The sequence below is a fragment of the Pelobates fuscus genome, chromosome 3 (genome assembly GCF_036172605.1).
Source record: "Pelobates fuscus isolate aPelFus1 chromosome 3, aPelFus1.pri, whole genome shotgun sequence".
In the NCBI taxonomy this organism is placed as follows: domain Eukaryota; kingdom Metazoa; phylum Chordata; class Amphibia; order Anura; family Pelobatidae; genus Pelobates; species Pelobates fuscus.
The window spans coordinates 418,368,088-418,391,652 of record NC_086319.1 but is presented as its reverse complement, the minus strand read 5'-3'; the positions used below and the strand labels follow the sequence as shown (position 1 = coordinate 418,391,652).

Sequence of the window (23,565 nt, the reverse complement as noted above, 5' to 3'; positions counted from 1 at the left end):
CTGCAGTGTCCCTTTAATAATCTAAACCCACCCAGTATAACTGTAACCTAACCTACACAGTGCATCTAACGTGTGTGGGAGCCTGGAGTGTCCCTTTAATAATCTAAACCCACCCAGTATAACTGTAACCTAACCTACACAGTACACCTAACGTGTGTTGGAGCCTGGAGTGTCCCTTTAATAATATAAACCCACCCAGTGTAACTAACTGTAACCTAACCTACACATTGCACCTAATGTGTGTGGGAGCCTGGAGTATCCTTTTAATAATATAAACCCACCTAGTATAACTAACTGTGACCTAACCTACACAGTGCATCTAACGTGTGTGGGAGCCTGGAGTGTCCCTTTAATAATTTAAACCTACCCAGTATAACTAACTGTAACCTAACCTAAACAGTGCATCTAATGTGTGTGGTAGCCTGGAGTGTCTCTTTAATAATATAAACCCACCCAGTATAACTAACTGTAACGACGGCCGTTCGTGCAAATAAGTCATCGTAATATGGCATTCGTATAGTCGATCGCTGTTCGACCACTGTCGAAGTGCCGAAGTGACAGAGAAGGTAGAAGTTCAGCGGTGTTCGTGCCGTCACATATCCAATTTTTGTTCCATGAACGCGACGGCAAAACATTGCTGACTGCGTTCGGCTAAATTAAAATGGCCGCTGCCACGTGTTCGTATGCACGAACGGCGGTCCCTTCGACTACTTTGGCACTTTGTTTGCATCTGAAGTGCCATAGCAAAAGTGCAGAATTGTAGCAATACCATTTAAAGGGCCAGAAACAGTCTCAAAAGTACAGTAAACATAAATAGAGGCTTTTAAATGGCAATAACTCCCCGGGGCCATAGTCACAAGGCAAAAGGCTAGCCATTAGTCCTCTCCAAGCACAAGTGGCGAAGGGCACTTCGTCACAAGTGTTGGCATGATAGTATTAGGTGATGGTGTGATAGTATTGTGTTGGTGTATAGAATTGGGGTATTGGTGTTATAAGATCAGGTAGTGTTGGTGTTATAGTATTAGAGTGTTGGCATGATAGTATTAGGTGATGGTGTAATAGTATTAGGGTGATGGTGTGATAGTATTGTGTTGGTGTAGAGAATTGGGGTATTGGTGTTCTAATATCAGGGAGTGTTGGTGTTATAGTATTAGAGTGTTGGCATGATAGTATTAGGTGATGGTGTGATAGTATTAGGGTGATGGTGTGATAGTATTGTGTTGGTGTATAGAATTGGGGTATTGGTGTTCTAATATCAGGGAGTGTTGGTGTTATAGTATTAGAGTGTTGGCATGATATTATTAGGTGATGGTGTGTTAGTATTAGAGTGATGGTGTGATAGTATTGTGTTGGTGTATATAATTGGGGTATTGGTGTTCTAATATCAGGGAGTGTTGGTGTTATAGTATTAGAGTGTTGGCATGATAGTATTAGGTGATGGTGTGATAGTATTAGGGTGATGGTGTGATAGTATTGTGTTGGTGTATAGAATTTGGCTATTGGTGTTCTAATATCAGGGAGTGTTGGTGTTATAGTATTAGAGTGTTAGCATGATAGTATTAGGTGATGGTGTGATAGTATTAGGGTGATGGTGTGTTAGTATTAGAGTGATGGTGTGATTGTATTAGGTGATGGTGTGATAGTATTGTGTTGGTGTATAGAATTAGTGTATTGGTGTTCTCATATCAGGGAGTGTTGGTGTTATAGTATTAGAGTGTTGGCATGATAGTATTAAGTGATGGTGTGATAGTATTGTGTTGGTGTTATGGTATAAGGGGGTGTTGTTGTAATAGTATATAGTAAAGTTGGGGTGTCAGTAGCTCCTGAGAGCCTTCTAAGCTGGTTTAGATACCTCCTTTCTGAATGTTAACCATTACCTATGGAACTACCCTATGTTAATTTACTTCATGCAAGTTATCCAACCGAGCCTAGGCGAGTCGCGGAAATATGGGTAAAAAATAGCAGTCGAATCTGACTTAGTACGTCTAGACACCCTGAAGGTGACCCCTCCTGGAGAGAAAGAAAAGGCGTCGACATCAAAGGCCCAGACATCTGAAACATGTCAAAAAGAAATATGGCATAATAAGAGGGCAGGTTTGGCCGAAAGTTGAATCCCGGATGAACGACAAAACGCGTGTACGTCCCAGAGAGAGGAAAACTTAGGCATCGGCGGTCACGACAGTCTCATACCATGGAGAAGTCTATCCTGACCAATGTGAAAACCTCTAAGCAGTATGTGGGCCGCCGAAATTGCCAATCTTGCCACATTAACCAAACGATACGAGCATCCCAGGTCAAACAGAACGTTCAGAACGCTGGTTACAGGGCCCATAAAGAATCTCCTAGTTCCAGGGGCCCATGAGTCCCAGAGGAGGTCCTTAGCAGACTGCGATAATGCCTTGAAATTCCAGGCTCCCCTGAAAGAGTCCAGGCTACCAAGCGCAGGTGGCCGTCCATCACGAGGGGATGAGGATTGCCCCGGGAGTTCGAGAGGAGCATCAGAGAGGATGGCAGGAGCAGTGGATCCAGGAGCTCCGGAAACCAGGCTTGACTCTGCCATAGCAGAGTCAGCAACACCAAAGACACATGTTGACGTAGAACTTGCAACAATACCCTGGGTATCATAGCAAACGGTGAAAACGCATAAGTTCCCCATGAAGGCCACACTTGCAGGAAAGCGTCCACCGATGAGCATGCTGGATCCGAGAGCCAGCTGAAGTAGGTTGGGACCTGATAATTCATCCGGGAGGCGAAAAGGTCCACCATGAACGGACCTCTTTGGTCCGCGATCTCGAGGAAAGAGTTTCCAATCGCTGGCGTCCCTCCAATGTCTGGAGAACCAATCCGCCGTCAGGTTCGACTCCCCCGGCAGATACTCCGCCTGGAGGGTGATGTTGCGCTGGAAGCAGAAGCTGTAAATCTCCTTCGTCACCTCAGAGAGCGTCCGAGACGGGCTCCTCCCAAGTGGTTGATGTATTGCACTGCCGAGACATTGTCTATCCAGAGGAGGGTGCAGCAATCTGAAAGGTGGCTCGCCAGACTCCGAATTGCAAACGATCCCACAATCCCCGTGGAGCTGGTTGCGCAGGTGGCTCCCAACCTCAAAGGCATGCGTCCTTCTGGGAGCATGGTTCAGGGCCTTCACCCTTCCAATAGCATGTCTGCGCAACTGCCTGCTCTTGTCTAGGAGAGTCTGACGAGTCATCTGCCGTTTGGGGGGTCCCTCTAGCACCCCACTCTGGTTGTGCTTGAGGGAGGGCCCTAGCCAGGGCCTTTTCCACGGAGGCGGCCACCGCCGCATTAATCGCCTGCAAATTCTGATCTTTGGTAGAGAGCTCTATAGTCAGGGAGTCGTAGGTGATGTGACACCAAGGGGCACAGAGAACAGGTGTCACCAGCAGAATAATTGGGGTAGCACCCCATATAGTGGCAGCGGCAAGTTGGGCAGTGCATACAGGCACAAGCATGAGTATGTAGCACTTAGGCCGTGCGTTCAGAGGTAATGGCACAGACAGCGCAGGCCAAATCAAGGGGCACAGACAAGGCAGGCCAATCGAGGGGCACAGACAGAGCAGGCCAATCAATGGGGCACAGGCAAAGCAGGCCAATCAGTGTGAGTAAATAATCGCCAGGCAGAGCTACAAAGACTACAGAAGTCAGTCCAGGAGCAGTGCACGCAGGAATGAGAGAAATACCTTTAATATCAATACCAACAGTAAGCTACAAATGGTGGCAAAAAAATGGAAGGCAAGGAAAAGGCCCAAATAGAAAGGAGAATGTGTATCCCTTAGATGGACCTCCCCCTACAAAAACCTTGGCCCCACAGGCAAGGCCCAGGGGCTGTATGAAAATAGACAGGAGACCCAATCTAAAGAAACGTGTAACTCAATTACAGTGCACAGAAAGGAGCAAACTTGTGCCCAGCTCAACCCCAGAAGGCCACACAGAGAATATGTAGTGGGCGGCCAGAAACGCATCACCTCAGTGTTTACAGAAAGGACACGAGGTGGAACGAGGTGAGGCCGGAAGCCGTCGCTCCCACATGGCCGACCTGCGCTCTCCCTCCGCACACGCCGCCCACAGCCGCGAAACCGGCACTAGCGGCTCCCACTCGGTGGAACAGTGTTGGCGAGCGGGAGCTTACACGAGGGGCTGCCGTACTCCGCGGCCCTGGCGGTCGGACAACGGTGGGCAGCGCACAGAGGCGCTCCCCGGCGAACGCGAGCAATGCAGAAAATAGAAAGGGTGAGAAATGCAAGCTGGGGAGAGGCAGAGGGGAGAAACTGATCCCCCAAACCCACAATACAAGTATAAACCAAACCAGCCCAAAGCTCAAGAAAATAAATCAAAACCAAACCCCAATACTACCACAGAATTACAATATACAGTAATCAAATAATATATAAAGTGTCCCACATCAACCCATATGGAACAGGAGGCAGTGGTACTCTGACCTGTGCTTGATGTGGAGCAGCAAAGAAAGAGGCAGTAGTTGGTTGGGAGGGGCCTTTTATGGTTTCCCTACTTTTTTCTGATTGGATATTTCTCTCTATGTTAATGTGCTGCTGTGGAGTTCTAGTAAAGAGAGGCTTAAGCAAATATGAAGCCTCCTGTCATGTTATAAAATTACAAGAAAACTTAGAGGAACAATAGGTTGAAGAGGACCCTGCTCAAACAAGCTTACAGTCTATAGGAGGTTGGGTATAAGACACGTTAGGACAGGAAATATCAATCAAATAGGGTGGGAGTGAAGCAGAGCTGGAGGAGAGAGTAAAGCACTGCCCTATAGGAGAGAGCAAGAGACAGGTATGTGAGGTAGAGGTTACTCTGGGAGGCCATAAGCTTTCCTAAAGAGATGGGTTTTAAGGCACATCTTAAACGATTAAAGACTAGGGGAGAGTCTGATGGGGGGAGGCAGGCTATTCCATAGGAAGGGAGCCGCCCGCAAGAAGTCCTGCAAGCGCGAGTTGGGTGCAAGCAGCGGACAGAAGAAGGTCATGGGCGGAGCAGAGAGACCTACGGATCTGTGAAGAGATATTAGAAGGGCTAAGATTGTTCAGTGCTTTATAGTTGTGGCGGAACCAACCTCGCCACTGGGCATTGGAGAAGCCTGTTTGCCCGCCTCCTGCCTGCTGACTATGGCCCTTGGGAGATTTGACCCTTTTAAATACAGGATTTGGGCATGTTGTATTGTATTATGCTGCTACTGGCCCTTTAAGAACCATCTGGGGACATACTGTGGAGTTACTGGGTGGCCACCATTTCATGTATCAGAGGCACATGGTGAGAACAATGGATGAAGCACATGGTGAGAACAATAGATGGCGGCCATTTTAACTCACAGACACTGTTTCTACACGGTGCCATCTCGCCGGTATTTGGTGCACAAAGACATCGTGCAGTAGCTTTAAACAGGGGACACATTATACCGTAATTATTTTTTATATAATCTGTATATGTTCTGCGGAATCTGCATTAAAAGGACACTCCAGGCACCCAGACCACTTCTGCTCATTGGAGTGGTCTGGGTGCCAACTCCCACTACCCTTAACCCTGCAAGTGTAATTATTGCAGTTTTTCATAAACTGCAATATTTACATCGCAGGGTTAACTCCACCTCTAGTGGCTGTCTATTAGACAGCCACTAGAGGTCACTTCCTGGGTTCTAGCACAGGTTTCCTTTTTGTGTGGGAGTGTATGTGTGTACTGTACCTATTTATTGGTTGTTCTGTAAAACCCTGTGGGCAGTACTATGTTTGTGGATTGGGAATAAAAGAGGCTGCATGTGCCAGTACAGTTAGTTCTGCTTGACCTCAAAACGAAGTGTCGTCTCGTTATTGGGGGAATTGGATTGTATGCTGATTGCCAGGAGTGTAAGCTGATTGTATGCTTTTCCTGTTCAGCTGTTTACAGCATTCATATGCTTGAGAGCATTCGTATGCTTCTCCGGTTCGGTGGTTGTGGTGTCTGCTGCAGTGCTTGGAGTCCTCTGGAAGCGCTAGGAGCATCCTTCAACGGAGGTACCCAGTCGGGGTTCCCGTCGATCCGTTACAATAGGTATGGGTTAGCTCTTTGAATTGACTCCTATAGGATACAGGAAGCCAATGTAAGGACTGACAGAGGGGTGAGGTGTGAGAGGACCGACTAGAGAGGAAAATCCGTCTGGCGGCAGCATTCATTACAGACTGTAGCGGGGCAATACGGCTTCTGGGAAGACCAATTAGGAGAGGGCTACTAGAGCATGGACAAGCTCCTTGGTAGTATCTGGTGTAAGAAAGGGATGGATGCGGTCTATGTTTTTAAGATGTATCTACAGGATTTGGTAACATACTGGATGTGAGGCTCAAAGGTGAGGTCAGAATAAAGTATGACGCCAAGACAGTGCGCTTACAAGGATGGACTTATGTGGATACCACTAACTTGAAGGGAGAGCGAAAGAGGAGGATCAGTATTAGGAGGAGGAAGGACAAGGAGCTCAGTTTTAGAGAGATTGAGTTTCAGAAAGCAGGAGGACATCCAGTCAGAGATGGAAAGAAGGCAACAGTGACACGTTGCATGACGGCAGGGGAAAAGAGAGATATATCTGGGTGTCATCAGCGTACAGGTGGTAGTGGAATCCAAATAAGGTAATAAGTTTGCCAAGAGAGGCAATAGAAAGAAAAAATAGAAGGGGACCAAGGACAGAGCCAACTGAGACAGGATGAGGGGAGGAGGTATCATTAGAAAAGGAGATACTGAATGAGCGTTGGGAGAGATAAGAAGAAAACCATGAGAGGACAGAGTCACAGAGACCGAGTGATTGAAGAGTTTAAAGAAGGAGAGCATGATCAATGATGTCAAAGGCAGCAGAGGTCAAGAAGAATTAGTATGGAGTAGTGGCCTTTGGATTTAGCTGCGATTAGGTCATTAGTAACTTTGATAAGAGCAGTCTCAGTGGAGTGGAGAGGGCAGAAGCCAGATTGAAGGGGGTCAAGGAGAGAGTTGGAACTGAGGAAGTGAGACACACGGGTAAAGTCTTTCCAGAAGCTTTGAGGAAAAAGGGAGAAGGGATATGGGATGATAGTTAGAGGGGGAGGACAGGTCGAGAGATGTTTTTTTCAGGATAGGTACTGTGAAGGAATACCCCATGACTTTCAGCTCCTTTTTGTTGTCTGTATTCATGCTCAATTTTATTTTGTTCGGTTCCCAAACTGAGACCACCCCAGAGACCCATTAGAACGTGGAACGTTAAGTATCTTGTACGAAAACCACAACAGAACAAATTAATTAAATTCTCCACTGGGTGGCCGTCATTTCATGCATGCGAACACACTTGTTTAGGACAATGGATGGCGGCCATTTTTACTTATGAATGCAGGCAGCGGGACTTGATCGTCGAGTGCCTGGAACTCATTGCGGCCAGGCACTCCTGCGAACCCCGGTCATCATGGACCTGCTGCCCATCCCCATTCCCCTTCACCTACACAAATGCCGTTCAGGAGATATATACTACCGAACACAGGAAGCATACTCTACTGATCTGCTTTTTGTACAAAACCCCACGAACAGCGGCTCTTGCCACAACTTCAACTTCAGCTTCAACCTTGTGGCAGACTGGTCAAAACTTCCCCGCGATGGCAATCCAAAACTACCAAACGGACCTGGGTGATTTTTTTTATATTTTGTTTGCCCAGATCCCAGCTATCCAGGGCTGTGAGGTGTGTGGGGTTTCCATGTATTTTGGGGTTACGTTTGGGGTGTTCTGAAATGTATATACTTTTCTGTCCCTGGAGATAATTGGGTTTGTACAGTTCCTGACTTAATTATCTCTCAGGCACAGGGGAGGAGTTTACTGACTGTAATTAAATAGGAAGGTGCTTGCCTACAGGTGTCAATTAGTTAAAACATAACATTTAATAAATTCGATTAAAAGCTTGCTGTTGAAAGTCAGCAAATAAACCAAAAATTATTATACAATTCTAAAACTATTAATAGTGTAGAGCAAAGGACAAAAAGAAAAATGTATAAAGAAAATAAAAAAAAGGGACTATTGTAGAATAATCCTAATTATTACTGAGATTCCAGCATGAGTCCAAGTGTAAGTAATTAGTAGTGTACATTTAGAAATGCCAGTGAAAATGAAGCTGACAATACTAAGAGACACAAAGTATCAATAGAGTAAAATATAACCACTGACTATAGTTTAGTATACTATTGTATCAGTTTCCCTTGAGGGGAACTATCAGTGTAACTGTGCTCGGTCTGCTAGTCTAAGGTAAGCAATAGTTTGGGAAAAAGAAAGTCATGCAAATGCCCCTCGCAGAGGACATAGTGTCTAAAATCTAATGAAAAAAACTAATGTCTTGAAGTAATCGTGAGAGTATAGTGCAGAGTAGAGCCCCGACACGCGTTTCGCCATTAAGGCGGCTCTTCAGGGGAAACTGATACAATAGTATACTAAACTATAGTCAGTGGTTATATTTACTCTATTGATACTTTGTGTCTTTTGGAATGGCCAGCTTCATTTTCACTGGCATTTCTAAATGTACACTACTAATTACTTACACTTGGACTCATGCTGGAATCCCAGTAATAATTAGGATTATTCTACAATAGTCCTTTTTTTGATTTTTTTTTTTTTATACATTTTTCTTTTTGTCCTTTGCTCTACACTATTAATAGTTTTAGAATTTTATAATAATTTTATAATAGTTTTTGGTTTATTTGCTGACTTTCGACGGCAAGCTTTTAATCGAATGTATTAAATGTTATGTTTTAACCCATTGGCACCTGTAGGCAAGCACCTTCCTATTTAATCACTACTTACTTAGGGTTACCCCCTTTTTCTTGCCACAGTTATCGTGACTCTCTGAGTTCCTATTCCTTTCCCCATTAAAATAATGAGATTACTGACTGTATACATTTGATGCTGTACTTCCATTAAACAGTCTTCTCCCAGCATTAAGCCTCGGTTCATGTGTGGGCGTTATGCTACATCAGTTATATTTTACCTGTGGGATTATTTGCTTGTCTATATGGGATAAAGGATATCCGTGGCAGTGATACCTTGGCAGACTGCCACAGGTACTACAGTTGAATGTTTGGGGTCAGCAGGGACAACGCCAGAAGAGAGAGAGCAATTGAAGATGTGCGTTAAGGAAGGCACGAGACATGGGGAGAGAGATCTGATAAGGTGAGATGGGACAGGATCGAGTGGGCAAGTGGTGGGGCGAGAGGAAAGGAGAAGAGCAGCCACCTCTTGGTCAGTTGCCGGGGAGAAAGTCTGAAGGGTAGGAAAGGCATAATCTACGTGTGGTTGATAAAGAGAACGGCAGGGTGGGGAGAATTCTTTCCTTAGCTGTTCAATCTTGTCAGTAAAGTAATATGCAAAGCTATCGGCTGTAAGGTTAGTTTGGGGGGTGGCCACAGCAGGGCGAAGAAGGGAATTAAAGGTGTCAAAGAGACGCCTGGGGTTGCGGGAACATGAACTAATGAGAGCGGAAAAATAGGACTGTTTAGCGAGGGCAAGGGCTGCGCTGTATGAAAGCAACATGAATCTATAATGAAGATAGTCTGCCTGGGTGCGGGACTTCCTCCAGGAGCGTTCAGCACCATGCGAGCATCTTTGCAGGTAGCGTGTTGATTTAGTATGCCATGGTTGGGGGCGTGCCCTCCTCGAGGTGCATGTTTGGAGCGGGGCTTCAGCGTTAAAGGCAGAGGTGAGGGTCGTGTTATATGTGGAGATGGCCAGTGAGGGACAGGAGAGGGAAGGGATGGATAGCAGTTTTGAATCAATATCAGCTGACAACTGCTGGAAGTCAATAGAATAAAGGTTCCTCCTGAGTTGAGGGGGGTTAGGCTGAGGTTTTTGGGTGAGGACTCCTCTCTGATAGCATATTCAGGATATACTGAGCTGATATCTGGTTACTATATGATATTCTATCCAATACTCTTATTGGTAATTATTCAACAGAGGACAATGAATAGCCATATCTTGTGAGACCTCAAGGAAGAGACAACACCTAGAACTATATGAGTGTGTGTTACTGTGTACATTCAGTGTCTGTGTGAACTCCCCAGCCTTCTCCGTGTCACTGTGCCCAGCCCCTCGATCTCCCTGTCTGTGCCCACCCACACACTATATAAAGTGGGTCCACAGCCCTGCAGACACTCTGCCTTCCTCCCAGCCACAGACCCTCAGGTGAGAGCCACGACAATGTTTGTAGCTTTATGTAGAAATTAGATGTAGCTGTCTAATTTTACATTCCTTCTGAATTAGTATGAACTGACAGCTGAGATTATGTGCTGTGTTTTTTGTACATGTTTATATATTTACTGATGTAGTACTGTGTGAAGGGAGGCTGGCACTGCCGCTGTCTGCGCTGTACCTGTGCTGTGTATACATGGCATGGTGTAGTAGTGTGTGAGGGGAGGCTGGCACTGCCGCTGTCTGTGCTGTACCTGTGCTGTGTATACATGGCATGGTGTAGTAGTGGGTGTGAGGGCAGGCTGGCACTGCCGCTGTCTGTGCTGTACCTGTGCTGTGTATACATGGCATGGTGTAGTAGTGTGTGAGGGGAGGCTGGCACTGCCGCTGTCTGTGCTGTACCTGTGCTGTGTATACATGGCATGGTGTAGTAGTGAGTGAGGGGAGGCTGGCACTGCCGCTGTCTGTGCTGTACCTTTGCTGTATATACATGGCATGGTGTAGTAGTGTGTGAGAGGAGACTGGCACTGCCGCTGTCTGTGCTGTACCTGTGCTGTGTATACATGGCATGGCGTAGTAGTGTGTGAGGGGAGGCTGGCACTGCCGCTGTCTGTGCTGTACCTGTGCTGTGTATACATGGCATGGCGTAGTAGTGTGTGAGGGGAGGCTGGCACTGCCGCTGTCTGTGCTGTACCTGTGCTGTACCTGTGCTGTGTATACATGGCATGGTGTAGTAGTGTGTGAGGGGAGGCTGGCACTGCCGCTGTCTGTGCTGTACCTGTGCTGTATATACATGGCATGGTGTAGTAGTGTGCGAGGGGAGGCTGGCACTGCCGCTGTCGGTGCTGTACCTGTGCTGTGTATACATGGCATGGTGTAGTAGTGTGTGAGGGAGGCTGGCACTGTCGCTGTCTGTGCTGTAGCTGTGCTGTGTATACATGGCATGGTGTAGTAGTGCGTGAGGGGAGGCTGGCACTGCCGCTGTCGGTGCTGTACCTGTGCTGTGTATACATGGCATGGTGTAGTAGTGTGTGAGGGGAGGCTGGCACTGCCGCTGTCTGTGCTGTACCTGTGCTGTGTATACATGGCATGGTGTAGTAGTGTGCGAGGGGAGGCTGGCACTGCCGCTGTCTGTGCTGTACCTGTGCTGTGTATACATGGCATGGTGTAGGAGTGTGTGAGGGGAGGCTGGCACTGCCGCTGTCTGTGCTGTACCTGTGCTGTGTATACATGGCATGGTGTAGTAGTGTGTGAGGGGAGGCTGGCACTGCCGCTGTCTGTGCTGTACCTGTGCTGTGTATACATGGCATGGTGTAGTAGTGTGCGAGGGGAGGCTGGCACTGCCGCTGTCTGTGCTGTACCTGTGCTGTGTATACATGGCATGGTGTAGGAGTGTGTGAGGGGAGGCTGGCACTGCCGCTGTCTGTGCTGTACCTGTGCTGTGTATACATGGCATGGTGTAGTAGTGTGCGAGGGGAGGCTGGCACTGCCGCTGTCTGTGCTGTACCTGTGCTGTGTATACATGGCATGGTGTAGGAGTGTGTGAGGGGAGGCTGGCACTGCCGCTGTCTGTGCTGTACCTGTGCTGTGTATACATGGCATGGTGTAGTAGTGTGCGAGGGGAGGCTGGCACTGCCGCTGTCGGTGCTGTACCTGTGCTGTGTATACATGGCATGGTGTAGTAGTGTGTGAGGGGAGGCTGGCACTGCCGCTGTCTGTGCTGTACCTGTGCTGTGTATACATGGCATGGTGTAGTAGTGTGCGAGGGGAGGCTGGCACTGCTGCTGTCTGCGCTGTACCTGTGCTGTGTATACATGGCATGGTGTAGTAGTGTGCGAGGGGAGGCTGGCACTGCCGCTGTCGATGCTGTACCTGTGCTGTGTATACATGGCATGGTGTAGTAGTGTGTGAGGGGAGGCTGGCACTGCCGCTGTCTGTGCTGTACCTGTGCTGTGTATACATGGCATGGTGTAGTAGTGTGCGAGGGGAGGCTGGCACTGCTGCTGTCTGCGCTGTACCTGTGCTGTGTATACATTGCATGGTGTAGTAGTGTGCGAGGGGAGGCTGGCACTGCCGCTGTCGGTGCTGTACCTGTGCTGTGTATACATGGCATGGTGTAGTAGTGTGTGAGGGGAGGCTGGCACTGCCGCTGTCTGTGCTGTACCTGTGCTGTGTATACATGGCATGGTGTAGTAGTGTGCGAGGGGAGGCTGGCACTGCCGCTGTCGGTGCTGTACCTGTGCTGTGTATACATGGCATGGTGTAGTAGTGTGCGAGGGGAGGCTGGCACTGCTGCTGTCTGCGCTGTACCTGTGCTGTGTATACATGGCATGGTGTAGTAGAGAGTGAGAGGGGAGGCTGGCACTGCCGCTGTCTGCAATGTACGTGTGCTGTCCAATGCCCTCTAGCTGGCTGCTATGGAGCCCTGTGCATGATAAGATACGTTATATCACATTGCGTATTCTGCCTTCACTGACTAACAGGCACTTGAGGAGCTGGTAACTTGAATTGCAATGTACACGGCGCTGTGTACCCTTATTATGGTTATGGTATAATGTATCCATAGTGTAGGCGGCTGTGTGGAGTCTGGCAGAGTCTCTCTGCCTTGATGACCTTTGCCTGATGCTATAATCATCCTGCCCTTTCTCTGTCTTCAATGACTTTTACCCAGGGCTATATTAAGACTCCCATGGGATATTTAGGGATCAATGATAAGAATGTCTCACGTAGGCAACGTCTGCACTGAATTAACATTCTCAGTATCATTCTATAGCGCGGCATGTTTGTTATCACCATATAGATACTCAGTATCATTATACAGAGCGCTGTGTTCATTATCAGTGTATAGATACTCAGTATCATTATACAGAGCGCTGTGTTCATTATCAGCGTATATATACTCAGTATCATTATACAGAGCGCTGTGTTCATTATCAGTGTATAGATACTCTGTATCATTATACAGAGCGGCGTGTTCATTATCAGTGTATAGATACTCAGTATCATTATACAGAGCGGCGTGTTCATTATCAGTGTATAGATACTCAGTATTATTATACAGAGCGCTGTGTTCATTATCAGCGTATATATACTCAGTATCATTATACAGAGCGCTGTGTTCATTATCAGTGTATAGATACTCAGTATCATTATACAGAGCGGTGTGTTCATTATCAGTGTATAGATACTCAGTATCATTATACAGAGCGGCGTGTTCATTATCAGTGTATAGATACTCAGTATCATTATACAGAGCGCTGTGTTCATTATCAGCGTATAGATACTCAGTATCATTATACAGAGCGCTATGTTTATTATCAGTGTATAGATACTCAGTATCATTATACAGAGCGGTGTGTTCATTATCAGTGTATAGATACTCAGTATCATTATACAGAGCGGCGTGTTCATTATCAGTGTATAGATACTCAGTATTATTATACAGAGCGCTGTGTTCATTATCAGCGTATATATACTCAGTATCATTATACAGAGCGCTGTGTTCATTATCAGTGTATAGATACTCAGTATCATTATACAGAGCGCTGTGTTCATTATCAGCGTATAGATACTCAGTATCATTATACAGAGCGCTGTGTTTATTATCAGTGTATAGATACTCAGTATCATTATACAGAGCGGTGTGTTCATTATCAGTGTATAGATACTCAGTATCATTATACAGAGCGCTGTGTTCATTATCAGTGTATAGATACTCGGTATCATTATACAGAGCGCTGTGTTCATTATCAGCGTATAGATACTCAGTTTCATTATACAGAGCGCTGTGTTCATTATCAGCGTATAGATACTCAGTATCATTATACAGAGCGCTGTGTTCATTATCAGTGTATAGATACTCAGTATCATTATACAGAGTGCTGTGTTCATTATCAGTGTGTAGATACTCAGTATCATTATACAAAGCAGTGTGTTCATTATCAGTGTATTGATACTCAGTATTATTATACAGAGCGCTGTGTTCATTATCAGTGTATAGAAACTCAGTATCATTATACAGAGCGCTGTGTTCATTATCAGTGTATAGATACTCTGTATCATTATACAGAGCGCTGTGTTCATTATCAGCGTATAGATACTCAGTATCATTATACAGAGCGGTGTGTTCATTATCAGTGTATAGATACTAAGTATCATTCTATAGCGCGGCATGTTTGTTATCACCATATAGATACTCAGCATCATTATACAGAGCGCTGTGTTAATTATCAGCGTATAGATACTCAGTATCATTATACAGAGCGGTGTGTTCATTATCAGTGTATAGATACTCAGTATCATTATACAGAGCGGTGTGTTCATTATCAGTGTATAGATACTCAGTATCATTATACAGAGCGGTGTGTTCATTATCAGTGTATAGATACTCAGTATCATTATACAGAGCGGTGTGTTAATTATCAGCGTATAGATACTCAGTATCATTCTATAGCGCGGCATGTTTGTTATCACCATATAGATACTCAGTATCATTATACAGAGCGCTATGTTCATTATCAGTGTATAGATACTCAGTATCATTATACAGAGCGGTGTGTTCATTATCAGTGTATAGATACTCAGTATCATTATACAGAGCGGTGTGTTCATTATCAGTGTATGGATACTCAGTATCATTATACAGAGCGCTGTGTTCATTATCAGTGTATGGATACTCAGAATCATTATACAGAGCGCTGTGTTCATTATCAGTGTATAGATACTCAGTATCATTATACAGAGCGCGGTGTTCATTATCAATGTATACATACTCAGTATCATTATACAGAGCGGTGTGTTCATTATCAGTGTATAGATACTCAGTATCATTATACAGAGCGGTGTGTTCACTATCAGTGTATAGATACTCAGTATCATTATACAGAGCGGTGTGTTCACTATCAGTGTATAGATACTCAGTATCATTATACAGAGCGCTGTGTTCATTATCAGTGTATAGATACTCAGTATCATTATACAGAGCGCTGTGTTCATTATCAGTGTATAGATACTCAGTATCATTATACAGAGCGCTGTGTTCATTATCAGCGTATAGATACTCAGTATCATTACACAGAGCGGTGTGTTCATTATCAGTGTATAGATACTCAGCATCATTATACAGAGCGCTGTGTTCATTATCAGCGTATAGATACTCGGTATTATTACACAGAGCGGTGTGTTCATTATCAGAGTATAGATACTCAGTATCATTATACAGAGCGGTGTGTTCATTATCAGCGTATAGATACTCATTATACAGAGGGGTGTGTTCATTATCAGTGTATAGATACTCAGTATCATTATACAGAGCGGTGTGTTCATTATCTGCTTATAGATACTCAGTATCATTATACAGAGCGCTGTGTTCAGTATCAGCATATAGATACTCAGTATTATTATACAGAGTGGTGTGTTCATTATCAGTGTATAGATACTCAGTATCATTATACAGTGCAGCGTGTTCCTTATCAGCGTATATATACTCAGTATCATTATACAGAGCGGCTTGTTCATTATCAGCGTATAGATACTCAGTATCATTATACAGAGCGCTGTGTTCATTATCAGCGTATATATACTCAGTATCATTATACAGAGCGCTGTGTTCATTATCAGTGTATAGATACTCTGTATCATTATACAGAGCGGCGTGTTCATTATCAGTGTATAGATACTCAGTATCATTATACAGAGCGGCGTGTTCATTATCAGTGTATAGATACTCAGTATTATTATACAGAGCGCTGTGTTCATTATCAGCGTATAGATACTCAGTATCATTATACAGAGCGCTGTGTTCATTATCAGTGTATAGATACTCAGTATCATTATACAGAGCGGTGTGTTCATTATCAGTGTATAGATACTCAGTATCATTATACAGAGCGGCGTGTTCATTATCAGTGTATAGATACTCAGTATCATTATACAGAGCGCTCTGTTCATTATCAGCGTATAGATACTCAGTATCATTATACAGAGCGCTGTGTTTATTATCAGTGTATAGATACTCAGTATCATTATACAGAGCGGTGTGTTCATTATCAGTGTATAGATACTCAGTATCATTATACAGAGCGGCGTGTTCATTATCAGTGTATAGATACTCAGTATTATTATACAGAGCGCTGTGTTCATTATCAGCGTATATATACTCAGTATCATTATACAGAGCGCTGTGTTCATTATCAGTGTATAGATACTCAGTATCATTATACAGAGCGGTGTGTTCATTATCAGTGTATAGATACTCAGTATCATTATACAGAGCGCTGTGTTCATTATCAGCGTATAGATACTCAGTATCATTATACAGAGCGCTGTGTTTATTATCAGTGTATAGATACTCAGTATCATTATACAGAGCGGTGTGTTCATTATCAGTGTATAGATACTCAGTATCATTATACAGAGCGCTGTGTTCATTATCAGTGTATAGATACTCGGTATCATTATACAGAGCGCTGTGTTCATTATCAGCGTATAGATACTCAGTTTCATTATACAGAGCGCTGTGTTCATTATCAGCGTATAGATACTCAGTATCATTATACAGAGCGCTGTGTTCATTATCAGTGTATAGATACTCAGTATCATTATACAGAGCGCTGTGTTCATTATCAGCGTATAGATACTCAGTATCATTATACAGAGCGGTGTGTTCATTATCAGTGTATAGATACTCAGTATCATTATACAGAGCGGTGTGTTAATTATCAGCGTATAGATACTAAGTATCATTCTATAGCGCGGCATGTTTGTTATCACCATATAGATACTCAGCATCATTATACAGAGCGCTGTGTTAATTATCAGCGTATAGATACTCAGTATCATTATACAGAGCGGTGTGTTCATTATCAGTGTATAGATACTCAGTATCATTATACAGAGCGGTGTGTTCATTATCAGTGTATAGATACTCAGTATCATTATACAGAGCGGTGTGTTCATTATCAGTGTATAGATACTCAGTATCATTATACAGAGCGGTGTGTTAATTATCAGCGTATAGATACTCAGAATCATTCTATAGCGCGGCATGTTTGTTATCACCATATAGATACTCAGTATCATTATACAGAGCGCTATGTTCATTATCAGTGTATAGATACTCAGTATCATTATACAGAGCGGTGTGTTCATTATCAGTGTATAGATACTCAGTATCATTATACAGAGCGGTGTGTTCATTATCAGTGTATGGATACTCAGTATCATTATACAGAGCGCTGTGTTCATTATCAGTGTATGGATACTCAGAATCATTATACAGAGCGCTGTGTTCATTATCAGTGTATAGATACTCAGTATCATTATACAGAGCGCGGTGTTCATTATCAATGTATACATACTCAGTATCATTATACAGAGCGGTGTGTTCATTATCAGTGTATAGATACTCAGTATCATTATACAGAGCGGTGTGTTCACTATCAGTGTATAGATACTCAGTATCATTATACAGAGCGGTGTGTTCACTATCAGTGTATAGATACTCAGTATCATTATACAGAGCGCTGTGTTCATTATCAGTGTATAGATACTCAGTATCATTATACAGAGCGCTGTGTTCATTATCAGTGTATAGATACTCAGTATCATTATACAGAGCGCTGTGTTCATTATCAGCGTATAGATACTCAGTATCATTACACAGAGCGGTGTGTTCATTATCAGTGTATAGATACTCAGCATCATTATACAGAGCGCTGTGTTCATTATCAGCGTATAGATACTCGGTATTATTACACAGAGCGGTGTGTTCATTATCAGAGTATAGATACTCAGTATCATTATACAGAGCGGTGTGTTCATTATCAGCGTATAGATACTCATTATACAGAGGGGTGTGTTCATTATCAGTGTATAGATACTCAGTATCATTATACAGAGCGGTGTGTTCATTATCTGCTTATAGATACTCAGTATCATTATACAGAGCGCTGTGTTCAGTATCAGCATATAGATACTCAGTATTATTATACAGAGTGGTGTGTTCATTATCAGTGTATAGATACTCAGTATCATTATACAGTGCAGCGTGTTCCTTATCAGCGTATATATACTCAGTATCATTATACAGAGCGGCTTGTTCATTATCAGCGTATAGATACTCAGTATCATTATACAGAGCGCTGTGTTCATTATCAGTGTATAGATACTCAGTATCATTATACAGCATGGCATGTTCGTTATCAGCATATAGATACTCAGTATTATGATACAGAGTAGTATGTTCATATTCCGTGTTCAAGTGTATCCATTCCCCTGCTCCCCACCAATTTAATCATTCCCCTTACCTTCTTTAGTATATTCTAGTATACCAGTGTATCCATTTACCTGGTTAAAGATGCTTAATAACCCCATAAAACCGTTTTTTCTATCTTATAGGCACCATGTCCATCCAGAAGATCCACGCCAGGGAGATCCTGGATTCCAGGGGAAACCCTACAGTAGAGGTTGACCTGTACACAGGCAAAGGTTGGTCAATGTCCAGCTGGTAACACGTAGACTGGAATTCTCAGTGTCTTGATGTGACACATACGTTTTGCTTCCAGGTCTCTTCCGGGCGGCTGTGCCTAGTGGGGCGTCCACTGGAATATATGAGGCTCTTGAGCTGAGGGATGGAGACAAGAGCCGATATTTGGGCAAAGGTGAGACCATTGCATGGAGCCGAATATTTGGTAGCGTAACTGTGTGATCTCATGGACAGGTTTGTTATACAAGAGATGGCTTGTTTTGGAAGTCCATATTATGAGATGTGAGCCAATGTGGTCTCCAAGGAAGAGGGATAAGATTCTTTTCAATATGCAAATAGCAAATTGAATGTTTTTCACTGTAGACAGATCATAATATGATGATATGATGAAGAAAAATAGGGACAGGAGGAAAGGGTCATTCAATGTCTGAGATTCCTGAATTGCCTTATAACTGGGCGGTCCCAACACTGGTGGAATAGGGATCCGTGCCAGGGGCGAGCAGGTTCAGCATAAAACTATCTAACTGAAAATGAAACATTTCAGGATTTGGGGTAAACGGTACAATGATGGGAGAAATTTGTAAGTCATGACCTGTGAGTCACTGGAACTAGAACAATACTAGATAACATATTTTGGGCTATTAGCAGTAAGAGGAGAGTTGAGGTTGGTTTCTCTAGCTCGGCTGGACCACATTCCACATTCCCAAAGCTCAGAGGTGGAGCTGATCCCTCTAGTTTCTCTGCATAACTTGCTTAAACCCTTAAGGACACATGACATGTGTGACATGTCATGATTCCTTTTTATTCCAGAAGTTTGGTCCTTAAGGGGTTAAGCATGTTCTGGGCCCATGAAACGCAAGGGAATATTTTGAACAAATCACCTGTCTAGTTTACAATCACCTGTCTACTGAAGGCCCTAGAATCTTGGTTATATTGTATTTTCAGAGATGAAACTGCTATTCTGACCTGTCGTTATTTTAAACTGGCATTGGGATTGCACCATCGTTTTGTCAAGCAACTCTTGTTAGACCGGGGAGGTTAAATGTGGTTCACCTAGTGACAGACAGATTCAGGGTTATATCTGTGAATCTCTTGGAATTTAACTGATGACACTCTGAAGTTCTGGTCTAACGCCCTGCGATCTGCCATGTCTCATAGGTGTTCTGAAGGCTGTGGATCACATCAACAAGACCATTGTACCAGCTTTGCTGGAGAAGGTATGAGGATCAATGAAGGTATAATAATATAAATGGTGGTGGGTTTATAAATAAATGTCTGACTTCTGCTCTATCGTTTTAGAAACTTAGTGTTGTGGAACAAGAAAAGATTGACAAAGTGATGCTGGAACTTGATGGGACAGAAAATAAGTGTAAGTAGCAGAGCGGGATACAGTCATGAATTGAAGAGAGGTGCAATATTGCATTTGTTGATGTATCTCTGCAGAAAAATTCACACTGATTAATTGTCCTCCTGCAGCTAAATTTGGTGCTAATGCCATCCTGGGTGTTTCTCTGGCCGTGTGCAAGGCTGGTGCAGCAGAGAAAGGTGTCCCCTTATACCGTCACATCGCTGACCTGGCCGGAAACCCCGACCTCATCCTACCCGTCCCTGTGAGCAGTGCTATTAAATATACCTACATTATCCTATAACGGTGCCATCTCCTTCCTCGACTCTTTCTGTTACTGTCCCTCCATCCTCCCTCTATTCATTCTATCACTATTCCCTCCTCTCCCTCTATTCATTCTATCACTATTCCCTCCTCTCCCTCTATTCATTCTATCACTATTCCCTCACCTCCCCGTATTCATTCTGTCACTATTTTCTCTCCTTTCTTTTTTTATTATGTCACTGTTCCTTCTCCTTTGCTCCTAGTATTGTCTCCTATGTTAACATCTTCATGGCATTTGTCTCTCACCAGGCCTTTAATGTCATCAACGGGGGTTCACACGCAGGGAATAAGCTGGCCATGCAAGAGTTCATGATCCTTCCCGTAGGGGCCTCTACTTTCCGGGAGGCAATGCGTATTGGAGCAGAGGTCTACCACAACCTGAAAAATGTCATAAAGGCCAAATATGGAAAGGATGCCACCAATGTCGGTGATGAAGGTGGATTCGCTCCCAACATTCTGGAGAACAATGAAGGTAAGGAGGCCATTGTGAAAGAATATTAATAATACAAACATGGACTAAATAAATAATAAATGGTGTAACATCAAGTGCGCAGATGGATGAATGTTGACTAAAGGAATATTACCTGCTGTACAAGTAAATTCATGTATATAAAAAGGGAAAAGTGAAACCTATCTTGACCTAAGGTTGCTCTGCTGCTGCTACCTCTCACATATGCCTCTTTTTGTAATATAAGTCGGCAATGAATAATAACTACTATAAAACACTGATCTACAGCCTTGGAGCTACTTAAATCAGCTATCGAGAAAGCTGGCTACACTGATAAGATTGTCATTGGTATGGACGTGGCTGCTTCGGAATTCTACCGCAATGGCAAATACGACCTTGACTTCAAATCCCCGGATGACCCAACTCGTTACATCTCAGGAGAGAAATTGGGAGATCTGTATAAGAGCTTCATTAAGTCATACCCAGGTAAGTTGTTCACAGTACTCATAGAGTGATGTTGAGCAAGAGAGACAGACCCTCCCATACAGTACTTTATTATGATGGTGTTTCCCCTTTCAGTGGTCTCCATTGAAGATCCATTTGACCAGGATGACTGGGAAACTTGGAAGAGTTTCCAGAGCACAGTTGATATCCAGATAGTTGGAGATGATTTAACTGTCACCAATCCCAAGAGAATCCAGCAGGCTGTGGAAAAGAAAGCATGTAATTGTCTGCTCCTGAAAGTCAACCAGATTGGCTCAGTCACCGAGTCCATCCAGGCGTAAGTACAATATGTGGACCTTGGTCACCCTGTGTCAACTCCAATAAGGAAGCTGTACTCAAGGCTGTGCATAGCTGGATGTATTGAATAGAAATTAGTCCCTTTTCACATTTAACTCACTTGATCTGCTGTCGCTGGTGATGTCTCTAGTGCACTAACCCCTACTTCCCCAGTGGCTGTATAACTGCCTCCTGCCAGCCATCGTAGAGTTAGTTACCCGTATGGACATTAATCTCATGGTCCGGTCACCACAATGAAATGTTACAGAGAGAAAAATAGATCCAAATATTTACAAACAGTACTCTTGGTATAGACAGCACAATGCTGCCACACTTCTAATTATCTTCGGTTGTTTTGAGCATGTTTCCTAGTCAGTACCCAAGTGCCCATCGTTCAGGATTACCCAGTAGTAATACTCTTTTTTTGGAGTACTGACGAGTGAATGTTCACACAATCAGTAATGTATATAAAACGGAAGATGGATTCCACCTGGAACTATTGGTGCCATTGTTAGGCACTTTATAAATGTGGATATAAATTGTACATATAGTGATACCGAGTATCTCTGCAGGTGTAAATTGGCTCAGTCCAATGGATGGGGGGTTATGGTGAGTCATCGTTCTGGAGAGACTGAAGACACATTTATTGCCGACCTGGTGGTGGGACTGTGTACTGGACAGGTAAGAAAGGGGCAAGGATGGAAATAAATGGGAAAAAGGAACTGATTGACGAGGAGAGGAGAGGAGAGGGAGTGCGGTGGGAAGACATGATACATTGGAATGATAAAGACTAAGCTCACCACTCCGTTCTCTTCACACATGTTATTTCTCTTCTGGACAGATTAAGACAGGAGCTCCATGTCGGTCAGAGAGACTTTCTAAATACAACCAGCTCATGAGGTAAGAATATCTAGTGTCTGAACAACTTCACTACAGCAAGGTGTGCATCCTACACACTACACTACACCATGCCATTAATAAACACACAGATAGTGCAGACAGCAACACACTGCTACACCATGCCATGCATACACAGATACAGTGCAGACAGCAACACACTGCTGCACCATGCCATGCATACACAGATACAGTGCAGACAGCAACACACTGCTACACCATGCCATGCATACACAGGTACAGTGCAGACAGCAACACACTGCTACACCATGCCATGCATACACAGGTACAGTGCAGACAGCAACACACTGCTATGCCATGCATACACAGATACAGTGCAGACAGCAACACACTGCTACACCATGCCATGCATACAGATAGTGCAGACAGCAACACACTGCTACACCATGCCATGCATACAGATAGTGCAGACAGCAACACACTGCTACACCATGCCATGCATACACAGGTACAGTGCAGACAGCAACACACTGCTACACCATGCCATGCACACACACAAAGATACAGTGCAGATAACAATACTACAAACCTAACACACTGCTACACCATACCAGGTACATACAGCATTAGTGCCAGCCTCTCCTGACATACATTGTACCAGACTCACCACTTCCTTTCCTCCCGCAGGATTGAAGAGGAGCTCGGAGATAAGGCTAAGTTTGCTGGTCGTAACTTCAGAAACCCCCGCGCCAAGTAAACGCTGGCAGCAGCACCACATTGAAGCTATGTCTATTCTAACTGAAGCCCAGAATCCTTTGCAATGCTCTTGCCAACACTTAAAGAAGTCCATTCCTGCAGTACTGTGCACACCATCTGCTTAGAGGATTTACCTACCAGGGCTCGATAACGTAGCCTTAAACTGCACAACGTCAAATGTCACAACTGAACCCCAAGTTAATTTTGGAATAAACTGTAAAGAATTAAATCCTACAAATAACCCTTTCTATTGGTTTCTGGAATTTGTTCGCAGTAATAGTCATGTGCAAACTATAAAACACAACAACGACAACACAGGAGGCAAGAGCTTACAGATTGAGACTTCAGGCGGGCCGAGCGTGATGGGATATGGCAATACATGT

General features: G+C 44.1%; 1 protein-coding gene across 1 annotated transcript; it reads left to right on the top strand.

The window, feature by feature from the left end:
* Positions 1-10,085: 10,085 nt before the first annotated feature.
* Positions 10,086-23,322, top strand: ENO3 (enolase 3). Its single transcript, XM_063449770.1, has 12 exons — positions 10,086-10,180; positions 18,584-18,673; positions 18,751-18,846; positions 19,830-19,888; positions 19,971-20,040; positions 20,148-20,281; positions 20,590-20,812; positions 21,077-21,274; positions 21,368-21,569; positions 22,141-22,249; positions 22,410-22,468; positions 23,114-23,322. The coding sequence occupies exons 2-12, from the start codon at positions 18,589-18,591 to the stop codon at positions 23,181-23,183; spliced, it is 1,305 nt and encodes a 434-aa protein (XP_063305840.1). The 5' UTR covers positions 10,086-10,180; positions 18,584-18,588; the 3' UTR covers positions 23,184-23,322.
* Positions 23,323-23,565: the final 243 nt, after the last annotated feature.

Bases quoted from the DNA above. Each gene is read 5' to 3' on its own strand.
- ENO3 (XM_063449770.1), top strand. From the start codon at position 18,589: ATGTCCATCCAGAAGATCCACGCCAGGGAGATCCTGGATTCCAGGGGA. The intron at 18,847-19,829 runs GTGAGACCATTG...CATGTCTCATAG, and splicing joins GAGCCGATATTTGGGCAAAG to GTGTTCTGAAGGCTGTGGAT. The intron at 19,889-19,970 runs GTATGAGGATCA...CTATCGTTTTAG, and splicing joins TACCAGCTTTGCTGGAGAAG to AAACTTAGTGTTGTGGAACA.